The sequence below is a fragment of the Telopea speciosissima genome, chromosome 2 (assembly GCF_018873765.1).
Source record: "Telopea speciosissima isolate NSW1024214 ecotype Mountain lineage chromosome 2, Tspe_v1, whole genome shotgun sequence".
NCBI lineage: Eukaryota > Viridiplantae > Streptophyta > Magnoliopsida > Proteales > Proteaceae > Telopea > Telopea speciosissima.
In genome coordinates, this window is record NC_057917.1 from 12,502,581 (window position 1) to 12,516,576 (window position 13,996).

At 41.0% G+C, this 13,996-nt stretch overlaps 1 protein-coding gene across 1 annotated transcript in view; it reads left to right on the top strand.

The window, feature by feature from the left end:
* The window catches only part of LOC122650459, a 28,804-nt gene extending 15,111 nt beyond the window's left edge, over positions 1 to 13,693 (top strand). The window contains exons 4-5 of the mRNA XM_043843874.1: positions 411 to 758; positions 13,440 to 13,693. Coding sequence (XP_043699809.1) covers positions 411 to 668 — 258 coding nt within the window. The 3' untranslated portion in view covers positions 669 to 758; positions 13,440 to 13,693. The remainder of the gene's footprint in view (positions 1 to 410; positions 759 to 13,439) is intronic.
* The last annotated feature ends 303 nt before the right edge of the window (positions 13,694 to 13,996 follow it).

The following is a 13,996-nucleotide window of genomic DNA, read 5'->3' on the forward strand; positions in this document are numbered from 1 at the left end:
GATACAATACAGCCATTCTTAACAGCCTGATGGTTTCCAATCCGGTACCTTGGATATAACTGCCACTTGGCAGTTTAGCTAGTGCTTCCAATTTTAATGCCATTATCTCTTTACATGGTAAATTGCAGTCCACTCTGACTTGAAGTCTCAATCCATATGGGTTGAATTTTGGCCTTGAAGTAGGCCTGGTGGAATATATGAAGTTTAAGCTCCAATTTCCTGTGTCTCTCTGCCTTGTAAAGTTCTACCAGATAGTCATTTATAGCATCACTATAGTCTAACCAATTGGTAACTTGGAGCAGAATGGGAATTCTGATTCAATATGCTGCTGTTGGTTTTATGGACCTTGTTGGAAGTTGCAAATTTTATTCATCCTTGTAAATTTGTAATAATGAGTGCTTTAATTGCAGTCCTCACGCCTTCCTTCATCTGTACCGGATAAGGATCAGCAGTCAAAGTTCAACCTTGGGTGTCGAGTGATCTTACCTCCGGAGAGCTTCCTTACACTTAGACTCCCATTTGTGTATGGTGTGCAACTGGAGGATAGAAGTCTACATCCTCTAAACTGCCTTGGGCATCCACCAGAACTAACTGCCTGGATTACCAAAGGCACAACATTGCAGGTTATGTCCATCGGAAGCACTCTTCATGAAGGAGATCAGTTGTGACTTATAAATACTTGACTAGATCTTGGCCATTAGTTTGATTTGCTTGTGAGTTCGTAAAGCCAGGCTATCAACTGCACCATTCAGCTTCAGGTGAGATGTTTAAAAATTGCTTCTGTAATTGCTATTATAAATTTTTAAAGTCGCTGATGATAATTCTTATTAGACTTAAATGGCGGGTTTTGCTGCAGTTTCTACTATTTCTTTTTGCTGGTGGTATGGTAGAATATTTTGGTTTATTGTTTGATCTTTAAAATGGTGGTTGCCGTGGATTGTGTTGGTCTAATGAAAAGGTGCAATATTGATTCTTCAATACTGTAGGTTTATTTTGAAGTCTGCATGTGTTGATTGATACCACATCTGTTCAAAAGTGATCTCCATCCCTCCACTCCCTTGAGTACTAACCCGAAGCTTGCTTACCTTCTAATGAGAAGGATGAGGGATATTATTAAAATGATCTCTATACAATACGGATGCATGAAAGTTTTTATTGGTTTGTGTTCTTCAATTTGTGAATGCCAAAATGTAAGGAGAATCATTCACTTTCCTATATTTATTACAACATGCTGATGCCGATTGAGAATACAATAGCATCCACCTGGAAATGCCAGAAAATTAGGAAGTCAAAGATAAATTGATGTAGAACTAGGTCTTTATGATGGGATAGTCCCTAAGGAGTGAAATCTGATCCTAGTAACCTTTGGTTTGGTTGAAGTAGACGAGAGAGAGCTTTCTGTTTTGATAACGGAAAGTGTGATCAACAAAGGGAAGAACTAGGGTCTAGGATGAAATTAGGGTTAGGATTTAGAAATAATGGCGGTAGATGCTAAGAATAGTGACCTGGTCAAGACTGCTCGACTGGGCTTAGGAAGGCCAGATTTTGGGCCTTGGATCATTTGTTTATGGGCCATTTGTTGTATTGAGCCTTAATTATAAGCCTATAAAGAGGGGGGCGGGATGTGTGAACTTTTTACATGGGATTAGTGTTTAAGTGTTGAATTAGACTATGATAATAGCTTTTAATAGTTCTGTTTTGAGTTTGTTTATAGAAGAAGTTCATTACGATTCCTTTTATGAGTTATTTATAAAATTTTGAAAGGTTATATATGTGTATATAGCCCCCCATCAATTGGACCTGTTTTGAGTAAAGAAGATTTATGAGGACTTGGTTGATTTTCTCCATGAAACCTGAGATGAAAGGCTTTGGATGGTAGTATATATAAGATTTATGAGGACTTTTGAGACCGAGAATTCAACCGTCATCACTTGGTTGTTTTTCTCCATGAAACTTAAGATTGATAGAAGATTTATGAGGAAGGAGACTGCAAAGGAGATTTGGGACAGTGTCTTTAAGACATTTGACCTAGTGGGTGACTCGGCAAAGGTCTCTATCAACTCCTTCAAAGGTCATCACAATGAAGCAAGGTGACCGGAGTATTTCTGAATACTACAACACTGTCGTTGGCCTCTGGGAAGAGTATGATCATTATGGAGACCTCCAACTGTCTAACCCTGAGGATGAAGTAAAGGTTTATAGGACACTTGAGAAGGAACGTGTTCTTATTCTACTTGGTGGATTGAATCTAGAATATGAGCCACTTCAATTGCAAATTTTGGGGCGGTCACCTCTTCCATATTTAGATGAAGTTTGTAGCTATTTACAGAGTGAGGAGACCAGAAGAGTAGCCATGGACACTGCACCATCCCTTGAGAGATCTGCCCTTGCCTCTAGTTCTCATAGAGATTGGCGAGGTGGGGGGAGAGGCTTAGGAACACCCCGTGGAGATGACAGAGATGGATTTAAATGTGATCATTATGGGAAATTGGGACACACTAGAGAGAGATGTTGGGTGTTTCATGTCCGTCCCCCTGCTATGCACGGTAGAGCCACTAGTATGCGTGGTGGCAAGAGAGGGGGAGCTAGAGCCCACACTGTGACTGCTGAGACTGAGCCTATGTGGTACTCATTTGGATTGTAGGCAGATCAGGACTCCTTTACTGGAGAGGATATTGCTGTGTTTCGCATGATGATTCTCAACTGGACAGCTCTTCCACTACTTCTACAGTGCCAGACTCTTTGGCCTTTGCATTACAGGTCTCTTCATCTGCACCTTCCATTGCTCCTTCTTGGGTCATTGACTCTGGTACCACCGATCACATGACTGGTATGTCTCTGTGTTATGATTCCTACTCTATTTGCTCTAGTAGGGATAAGGTTAGGGTTGCTGATGGTTGTTCCCTTTCTTCTATTTGAGGTAAGGGTAGTGTTTAGGTCACTTCTTCTATTTCCTTTGACTCTGTCCTTCATGTTCCTAACTTTTCCACTGATCTATTATTTGTAAATCATCTAAGATCTATCCAAATCCTTAAATTGTTGTGTCACCTTTTTCCCTTCTTATTGTCTTTTTCAGGATTTGGTGGCGAAGGGGAGTATTGGCAGTGGACGTGAGGAGAAAGGACTCTACCTTCTTGAGCCCCGCACACTTGTTTTGCTTTGTTGGTGACTATTCTTGTGTCACTTGGACTTTTTTGATGAAACAAAAGAGCGACATTTATGATGCTTTTAAAAATTTCTATCAGTTGATTTGTACTCAATTTGGTACTCGCATTCAAATAGTTCATTCTGATAAGTGGGGAGAGTATATGTATGGAGGGCTCCAACAGTTTTTTACTGACACTGACATTATTCATCAAGTTGCTTGTGTTGACACCTCCCAGTAGAATGGGGTGGCTGAGAGGAAAAATCGCCATTTGTTGGAAGTCACTATGAGTCTCCGCTTTGGCATGCATGTCCATAAGACTTTTTGGTCTGATGCTTTTCTTGCTGCTGCACAAGGTACGCCTGTTTTTTTTTGCTCTTCTGCTGCTGCCTTTCTAATCAACCGCATGCCCACTCAACTCCTTGGCTCTAAAACCCCTCTAGAAACCTTATCACCTCAGGTTCTTGCTTTCTCTCTTCTTCCTAAGGTGTTTTGGTGTATCTGCTATGTACATGTTAATAAATCTGTTCGGACTAAGCTTGACCCCAAGGCATTTAAATGCCTTTCCTTGGCTATTCTTCTATCATCCTTCCTCCTGAAGGCAATTTTTCTCCAAATATGTCACCTTCTTTGAGTTTATGCCTTTCTTTTCTCTTCATCAGCATCCTCTTCAGGGGAAGACTAATAGAAGTGAATAGGCCAAGGGTGTCAATCGGACGATTCGGGCTCGGTGTGAGTTTTAGGGAAACCGAAACAATACGTACTTTTCAATTTCGGTTCGGTTTGTGCTATCGTTTTCAATTCTGTTCGGTTTGAAAATCGGTTATAGCCTGGTTCTGGGTAGGGATTAGGTAGGAGTTTTAGGGTTTGAGGGGTCTGTTTCAATGTCTGCTTCAGTCTTCTCAGTTGGGCCAATTGGTGCCTCAGCGGTTTAACCCGAAGCGAAGACGAACCGTTAAGGCCTCGATTTGGTTTGGATCAGGCTCGATCGGGTTAGATCGGGCCAGTTTTGCTCGGTTTAATTAGGTTTTGACACCCTTAGAACAGGCTGTTGATGTCATCCCTTCTCTTCCTCCTTTGCCTATCTCCCCATTCTTGTTTGATATTGGAAAGCACAAAGATGTGGATGTTGTTGATATTGATAACCATTCAGATGTTGTTATTGGCAATGAGAGGAGTTTGTTGTGTAGAAAAGAAAAGGAAAGAAAGGAAAGAAGACCTGCCAAGAGTCCTCTTTGAATCCACATCCTGATTTCTACCCTCCTTAGTTAGGTAATATTCCTTTTACCCCTGAGTTTGATCTTCCATTGCCATTCGAAAGGGAATGAGAGCTTGTACTAACCCCATAGCCAAGTTTGTTTCCTCTGATGCTATCTCTCCCATAGGTATTGCTTTTTCGTCTTCTCTTTCCTCTTCTTCCATTCCCAAGAATGTTATTTAGGTCATGTTTGACTCAAAGTGGAAGGAAGCCATGTTTGAGGAAATGACGACCCTTGAGAAGAATGGTACTTGGACACTAGTTGATCTTCTTAGGGGGGAGAATTTCAGTTGGATGCAGGTGGATCTACACAATTAATTACCGACCATATGGTGTTGTGGAAAGATATAAGGCTTGGCTGGTGCCCAAAGGGTACAGTTAGGTGCATGGCATTGATTATCAGGAGACATTTGCTCTTGTGGCCAAACACAACTCGATAAGAGTTCTCCTGTCAGTGGCTGCCAATAGAGACTGGCCATTGTATTAGTTGGGTGTGAAGGATTCCTTTTTCCATGGTGACCTAGAAGAGGAAGTGTATATGCAACCTCCACTTGGTTTCAATTTTCCATAAGCTAAAGGGAAAGTGTGCCTCCTAAAGAAGGCACTTTATGGCCTCAAACAGTCTCCTAAGGCTTGGTTTGAGCGCTTTAGACAGGCCATTCTAAGGAATGGGTATTCCCAGTGTCAGGCCGATCACACTTCGTTTATTCGGATAGGTAATGGTACTTGCACAACTCTTATTATTTATGTTGATGACATAGTAGTGAGTAGTGACTGGGAATGACAAGGCTGAGATAATTAGATTGAAATCATACTTGGCCCAATTGTTCGAGATTAAAGACCTTGGACTCTTGAAGTAGTTCTTGGGGATTGAAGTGTCAAGATCAAATGAGGGAATTAACATTTGCCAAAGGAAGTTTGTGCAGGACTTGTTGAAAGAAACGAGGATGCTAGGTTGTAAACTAGCAAACTCATTGATTGATCAAAATCACAAGCTAAGCGAAGATTGTAGTCCACCTCTTTTAGATGCAGGAAAATATCAAAGATTGGTGGGAAAGCTGATCTACCTCTCTTTGACTTGCCCAGACATCACTTGTGCAGTTGGAGTAGTGAGTTAGTTTTTGCATGCCCTCAAGAGTGGGCACTTGGATGCTGTTTATCGCACCATTAGGTTCTTGAAGTCTTCTCCAGGGAAAGGACTTTTATATACTAGGCACAACCATTTGAGGATAGAGGGCTACACCGATGTTGATTGGGCTGGTTCAGTCTCTAACAGATGATCTACATCAGGTTATTGTACATCTGTAGGTGGTAACTTGGTGATGCAGTTGCCTTAGCCTGGCTGGACCAACATGACCCGCTTTGGAGGCCCAAACCAAAGACTGGTCCTAAAACTGCTTTCTGGTCTGACAAGGGCTGGTAGTTCACTTAGGCTGCAATATTTGGTGTAGTTTATTTTATTTCATGGGTAGATTATGTAGGAGCTTCTTAGGTAGTTTCCTTTCTTTAGCTATGGTTTATTTTGGTAGTTTCCTTTTTGAGTCGTTTCTATTTTAGTTAGGTTTCTAATCCTATGCAAGACTATTTTCTATTTATTCATAATCATAGGAGAACATAGATTTGAAGATTTGATTAATGAGGTTTATTTGTGAAGCTCAGTGTTTGTGAGCGTGAATTCCCTCTCCCCTTTCCCCTCCTTTCTTCTCATTCTTCAATTGGTTCTCTCTGTGATGCCCACCATAGCAGATCACCACCTTGGTCTGCATTATTTGATATCAGAGTCGAAGGATCTATCTCCTTCCTGTCCATCTCTCTTATCCCATTCTCCTTCTTCCTTGTATTTTTTTATCTTCCCAGTTGTCCTACTGTCACACCAATACCCCCATCCCCATTCCATCTTCTGTAGCACCCCTACTCTTCTTCTCTCCTTCAACTCCACTGAAACCCCAACCGCTACAACCCCTGCTATTCCCAAAAAACCCTTTAACTTTAGCGATCACACCTCCCCTTTGTTTCCATGTTCTTAGCAAGAACCAATCCACCTTCCCTTTCCTATCTTCCCCACTGTAACAGCGAACAAAAAAAAAAAAACTTTGTCGAACCCCATACCCCAGTCCATTCCTTTGATTCCCACCCATCTGTCAACATTGGCCAGAAACCCAAAACCCCCTTTTGTTACACCACCGCCTCCTTTTCTTTTTCCCCCCCACAACCCTAATTGATTGTTGCTCCAGCAACCACAAAAAAAAAAAAAAAAAAAAGAGAAGAAGAACAGAGAGACCGAGAGACAGAGAAACAGAAACCAAAAGGAAGAAAGAAGAGAGTGAGAATCAAAGTAAAAAGAAAAAGGTTCGAAGTTGGTCTCCTGGATTATCTCCGATAGTGCCCCTACCTTGAGTAGCGCCCAAGTTGCAGCTTGGTTCGAAGTCCACACTCCTAATCGAAGTCGAAGACTTCATTGGCCCTCTGTTTCGACTGCAAAGTCGACTTCCAACCATCGTCTTCATCTTCTTCCGCCATTTTTTTTTCATGCTTTTTCTCTGTTCCAGTAATGGTAACACCCCCTCTCCCTCTTTTTTTTCACCAACTTCCCACTTTGCCCTTTCACTATAAGTGATACTCCGTCCCCTATTGTGTTAGTTGCACTTCCCATAATTACAGTTTTGCCATTAGTGTCATAAACTTCTCATTATTTACTGTTTTGCCATTACCCTTGAGTGTTATCCTATGTGCCTTCACCATGGTAGCCAACAGTGAGGTTCTTCAACAGCTCAACTCCTATAAGGCTGAAACCGATGCCAAATTGGACACTCTTACCACTACTATTAATTCCATTCAGAAAATGATGGAATCTTTGCAAGCTTTGATTGACCGATTGGTGGCTTTTGAGAAAGGAAAGAGTCCCATGCTCTCCGAGGATTCTTCCAACTTCACCCCACCACCACATTACACACCACAACCACCACCACCATCACCACTGCCACCATATGGGGCTGGACGATATGAAGGAGTAGACAAAGCAACAACGTTGGAAGTCGTTGATTTTTATGGGGACTACAACCCGGAGCAATATCTTGACTGGGTTCACAGCTTGGAAATTTTCTTTAGATGGTACAATTTGACAGAGGCCCAAAAATTGATATTTTCAGAGGGTAAGTTGAAAGGCACAACTCGGGTTTGGTGGATCAAACACCAACAACATAACCGTACTTGAGGTCTTGGCCAAGTTACTAGTTTACTACATGGGCTGAGATGCGAACTGCAATGGACCGAAGATTCCAACCGGCTGATTATAAGCAGCATGTACATCTCAAATTTGTGCAGTTGAGACAGGATAGTTTGTCAGTTGAGGAGTACGTGTCCAAGTTCTATTACTTCGCCACTCTATCTAAATTTGAGTGGGACGAGGAAGTCTTAGTGGCGTAGTTCCGCAATGGCTTGCATCCGCAAATCAGTGCCGCACTTGCCGCTAGTAGACTACTTACTATGGAGGAAGCAGTTCAGGTGGCCTATCAGGTTGAGGAAAATTTGAGGAAACCTTACAATCGAAGAAATTTTACTGACACATATTCTAGAGGTGATAGCTTTCGCCCACAACAGTCTTCTTTTCAGGAGAAGTCAATTTTGGTTGGCAAACCACAGGCTAGTGATTCTTCTATGGCACCTACACGACCGGTTCGTCCTTACTGCCCGCCTCGGCGAGGTTCAGATAGACCTTATTCTCCACCTCGACGTGGATATTACGGAAACTCGGTGATGCCAAAAGCAGCTATTTAGTGCTTCACGTGCAAAGGGTACAGACATATTACAGCTCAGTGTCCTAACCGTTTGGTAGCCCACATTGACAAGGACAATTTCATACCATTTGAACCGAAGGAGCAACAACCCATAGGGACAGTCAATCTGGTGGCTGAACATGAGCGGGAGCCTAGTGAGGTTGATGATGATGATGATAGTGATGGCGAGTGTCAGTATTGCTATGTTATTCGCCTCCTCTTGGCTACGCAAAAAGTTTCCAATGAGAAAGATAAAGATTGGCATTGTAACAGTATTTTTCAGACCAGGGTGCGATGCAATGGCAACCTATGTGATATGGTGATTGACTTAGGCAGTTGCGCCAACGTTGTTGCTGAAGATGCTGTTCGCAAGTTCGGTTTAAAGACAGAACCTCATCTGAATCCCTAAAGGTTGCATGGGTGAACAACACAAACCTCAAGGTTTATGAAAGGTGTTTGCTCACATATTCCATTGGTGGACTGATTGATCAAGTGCAGTGTGATGTCCTTCCTTTGAAAGTCGGCTACATTCTTTTGGGACGCCTATGGTTGTATGACAAGAAAGCCAAGCACTGTGGTTACGAGAATACATATTCCTTTCAGCATGGTGGACTTGAGATGAAATTCCTCCCAATGGGATCTTCCATTTATCAAACTCAAGAAGACAGCTGGTACATTTCTCCTATGACGAGTTGACTCAGACGACATTCTTGGACCCTATCTGAACTCGTCGGGATCGAGTTTTTTCCAGAGGAGGAGAGCTGATGCAGTAGCCTTAGCCTGGCTGGACCAACATGACCCGCTTTGGAGGCCCAAACCAAAGGCTTGTTTTCTGGTCTGGCAAGGGTTGGTAGTTCACTTATGGTGCAATATTTAGTTTAGTTTATTTTGTTTCATGGGTAGATTACGTAGGAGCTTCTTAGGTCTATTTTGGTAGTTTTCTTTTTGAGTCATTTCTATTTTAGTTAGGTTTCTATTCTTATGCAAGACTATTTTCTATTTATTCATTGTAATCATAGGAGAACATAGATTTGAAGATTTGATTAATGAGGTTTATTTGTGAAGCCCAGTGTGTGTGAGCGTGAGTTCCCTCTCCCCTTTCCCCTCCTTTCTTCTCATTCTTCAATTGGTTCTCTCTGTGAAGCCCACCATAGCAGATCACCACCTTGGTCTGCATTACTTAGTTACACGGAGGAGCAAAAAACAACCTGTTGTAGGCTTGTAACTTGGTCCAATTCCGAGGCAGAATTTAGAGCAATGGCTGATGGAGTATGTGAAAACTTATATGGATGAGGTGGTTGATTCAAGAGTTGGGATTTGACATTGAGGGACTTATGCGGCTTTACTGTGATAACAAAGCTACTATAAGTATTGCTCATAATCCCGTGCAATAGAACCGAACAAAACACATTGAGGTAGGCAGACACTTCATCAAAGAGAAGATTGATTCTGGTTGGATTTGTACTCCCTTTGAGAAGACAGTAATTGGCAAACATCTTCACCAAAGGTCTCATTCCTAACCAGTTTAGTACCATTCTGTGCAAGTTGGGAATGTTTGACATTTATTCTCCAGCTTGAGGGGAGTGTTAGAGTTTATGTAATATGGGTACTTTAGTCTCTAGTTCTATGTAATGTTATGTTGAGTTGTAACTCTCTTCCCAACTTTTAATCCTTGTTCCTTGTTTGAATCGATCCATACCTGGTTTCTAACTATTTGGTCCGCAGTAACCTATACCGCTTATCTGGTTTGCAGTAACCTATATTGCTTATTTGTCATTGGAGTTTTTATCTGAGACCTCTGTTTGGGGCTTAATGTCTGCCTTTGTTTGAGCAGAATACTACTTACTACCTGCTTTCTTTGAGAAGGGATTTTGATGTAGCCGTTGGATTCTGCACGTTTATCTTTCTTTGAAAAGATGACCACTTAATACTGGCCTTCTTTGTGAAGTGCTTTTGATATTGCTGTTGTTGATATGATATTGTGGATTGCAGTTAGTGTCCATTACTGCATATTTTGCTCGTTACTAATTGAATTTGTTTGACACGACGATTATATCTACTGATGATGTTGATGATTTGTGTGCTTGAGTTGATATTGTTACATAAATTATGATTGTCTCTCTCTCTCTGCCAAGGTTTAAAATCTCGTTTCATTTCGGTGTTTCGGTCTGACCAAAATTTCCGAGATATCGAAATTTCGTCGAAATATGGTATTTTTTCTCTGAGTTTTGCTTGGCCATTTGTGGGTGTAAAATTCCGAAATGACCGAAATAACCGAAATTTCCGAAACGAGATGACTGAAATTACTGAGATTTCTGAAACGACTGAAATTTCCGAAATTTCACCGAAATAATGCATTTTTTCAATGTGAACTTGTGTTTCGTTTCGACTCGACTGAATTACTCGAAATATTCAAGATTTCGACTGAGATGAAACGAGTTTTTGAGCTATGTTCCGTGCTCATTGGCGTTACAACTGCTATTCAAGTGATGTAGATCGAAATATGAAGAAACAAGACCAAAACACTGTTCATGGTACTGTTCACATGTATAGTGTCACAGCCCATATTTGCTTTGTGTGGGGATGCTTTTTTTAAAGATCTTGTGGGCACATCAAGTGGAAAAAATATTCTATCAATGCTGCCATTGTTTAGTTTCTATTTCATTTAGTTAGCTTCTAATTTCAGTTTGTTACTATTTTTGTTTTTAGGAGTTTCTATTTTGATGTATGGCAGCTAGATTTATAGGAAGTTTCTATTTTGGGCTCAACCCTTGAGTCTGTATAATGTAATGCCCTTAGAGGCCTCCAACAGTTGAAGATTGAAGAAAATAGAGAGCTATGGCTTGAAGCTGTGAGAGGCAGTGGCTGTGGGCTGCAGCAACGGTGAGAGGCCGTGGGTGAGAAACCCTGGACTGAGAAAATCCCCTATCCCCGTTACGTATCCCCTTCTTTTTCTTCTTCTTCCATACCTTTTAATGTTCTTTTTTCATATGTAAACAGAAAAACAGATTAAAAAAAAAAAAATTCTGTTATTCAATTTGTTCTCCCTATTTTATTGATCCTGCTGCAATCGCTCTCCCTACAAGAGGATGTATTTAATCTAGTCATATTGTCTAAACCTGATTTCTTGTCCTTCTGTATTCTATTGGTAGCTTGTACAATTTGGGTTCTTATAAATCCTTGTCCGACCTTATTATGATACACAAAATGCTGATTTTACTACCATTATCTAAACGAAAAAGAACAAGATACACCAAACATGCTGTGATATACATAAGGAGGACCAACTATATAATTGATGCAGATTTATCACCAAACTGGGCTTCTTTGCTTAGGAATAAGTCTAGAGTTGGGTTATATACTTGTTGGGCCTTTGATCCTATGAGTTTCCAATGTAATTGGTCTCTTTTATGGGCCTAAAATATGGTAATAGGGTTGCATACCGGATTAACTGTTTTAATTCCTTCCTTAGTTTTATTTTTATGTAAATGGTGGTCATGCAATCACTTAAGGGATCATGTGACTTGGTTAAGTGGTCATGTAACTATTTAATTGTTATGTAAGTTGGACTGGATTAGGACTCTGTAAGTCCAGCCATGTTTTGAGTCTATTTCCTCAAGTATTTCAGTTTCATATTCAGCTTGGGATACCTAATAGGTTAAGGATTGGGTTAGGCCTTCCCTTTTTAGTGTAGGAGTCTATTTTTGAGTCTTTTATATAAGGTTGTAAGGGGGTCAGACATTGAACACGAATTTGGTTAATGAAAAGCTTTTTGCTGCTCTTCTCCTTTGAACATTTGTCTTGTGTTTGATCAAGGTTGGTGGGATCGGTGTTTGATCCGATTGACACCCTGCGGTGTGAAGCCCGGGTGGTTCTTTTGAAGCACTCCATTATTGTTCTACTTGAATTTGACTCTATAGTTGAGGTTGGCGGGAATTCTTTTGCTAACAAAATCTATGATTTATTACCACATCCCTTACCTAATATATTTAGGTTCCCATTGTTCTCTTAGTTTCCCCATATGTTTTCCTTCCCATTGTTCTCTTGGTTTCCTCATACGATTATCTCGCCCCATTGTTCTGCTGGTTTTACCCTAAATTGAGTTGTCACCTTTTGACAAAAGAATTAGTAAACCTAATATCTAACCTCAACCCTAACCTCAAACCCTGTTCATAGCAGATCCTGGTTATTGGCTTCTAGTTGGATTCCTACCGATCTAGAACTACATTAATAATCATGTAGGATCTTGGCACCAACAAAACCTTGTGATGTAATAAATTAATGGGGACTGGATTTTGGTTGCAATTAAGATGGTTGTTTTACTCGCATACTGCTACTATTGTGAAACATCACATATATGTAGTGGTCCAACCACGGTAAAGAGCAAAATAATGGATTTCGACTGTGCTCAGATAAACTCTGCTGGTGTCATAGGTATATAAGCATAGGGAAAAGGAAGAATGCGCCACCCTTGTGCAGATTCCAGTATACCCCTTTCGCATTATAAACAGTGGGGCCCATACTTACCACTCGCTCTCCTATTCTGACTATATGGGTCCCATGTGGACCCCATATGGATGATATCATTCTACAGACCCTTATTGGTGCAGCATGCAGATTCCTTCTTACGGTGGCGTTGTGGGAAACCCTCCCCTTAAGTATATGGAGAAAAGTTTCCTGTGGGGGAGTGTAGCGCCCACACACAGGCACAGAGGGGGGGGGGGAGCGAAATAACCACCCCACCCCCATGAAAGGTGGAAATGTCTGCCCTGTAGATGCCTCCACGTGCGCAGGGGCCACACTTCCCCACAGAGAACTCTTCCCCCAAGTATATATATGGAAAGTAGTGTTTACATGATAGTACTATTTATTTATGTTTCATAAGACGGTTGGGATAAGGCTGACTGGCTGAGTTGTTGTTTTATGTTTTTATTTTCATTTGACTGTTATCAATGCTCTGGAACCTGGATCAGCCCTATTCATGTTGACTGATTCAACTGGTTAATAATATGTCTGACCTGTCTGATATGGCTTGTTCAAAGTATAGAATCTTCCAGGAAAGGATGAGTGACTGGGTTTGAGGGATTAATCTGCCTGTTTTAGTGTTGGCCCATGGGGTCTCTGGTTGACCCATGACAGCCAGGCTGGGTCTCGTAACACTAGCTGTATATTTCTTTTCTAATATTTAATCTTTTCCTGCCAGTGAAAAACAATAGTAATTCACATTATTCGTCCTAATCTCTCTGGTTTTTCGGTGCAGATTAGGTTATTCATGGATTATACTTATGGTGCAGTGAGTTATTGATGAGCTTCATGCCAGAGAGAGAGAGAGAGAGAGTTCAAGCATACCATGTTTCTCCAGGGTTTGTACTTTCCTGAGACTAAGATCAATTTTGATTTACAGGATCAGTGATAGATCTATTGAATGAAATGTGTAGAAAACATTTGTGATTGTTTTCCATGCAGGTAGAACGTATGGGGGGTAATAGATCGTGGATGCAAATATTGATGGAAGTTTCTGAGCTTGATGGTACGCTATCTGCAACTTCACCATTGCATCTCTCTCTCTCTCTCTCTCTCTCTCACACACACACACACACACACACACACACATACACACGCATACACATATTCTTGTGAGCACATGTAAATTCATGCTAGTGATGCGTCAGAGGCTTGTTATTGATAAATATATTTATTTTGCCACAAATTGGTTGAATAAATTATATTATTCCCCTGGAAAAGAAATAGGTTCTTATGGTATTACTTGGTTATATTGACTGGAATGGCATTAGGTTCGGTATGCATGGAGACAGC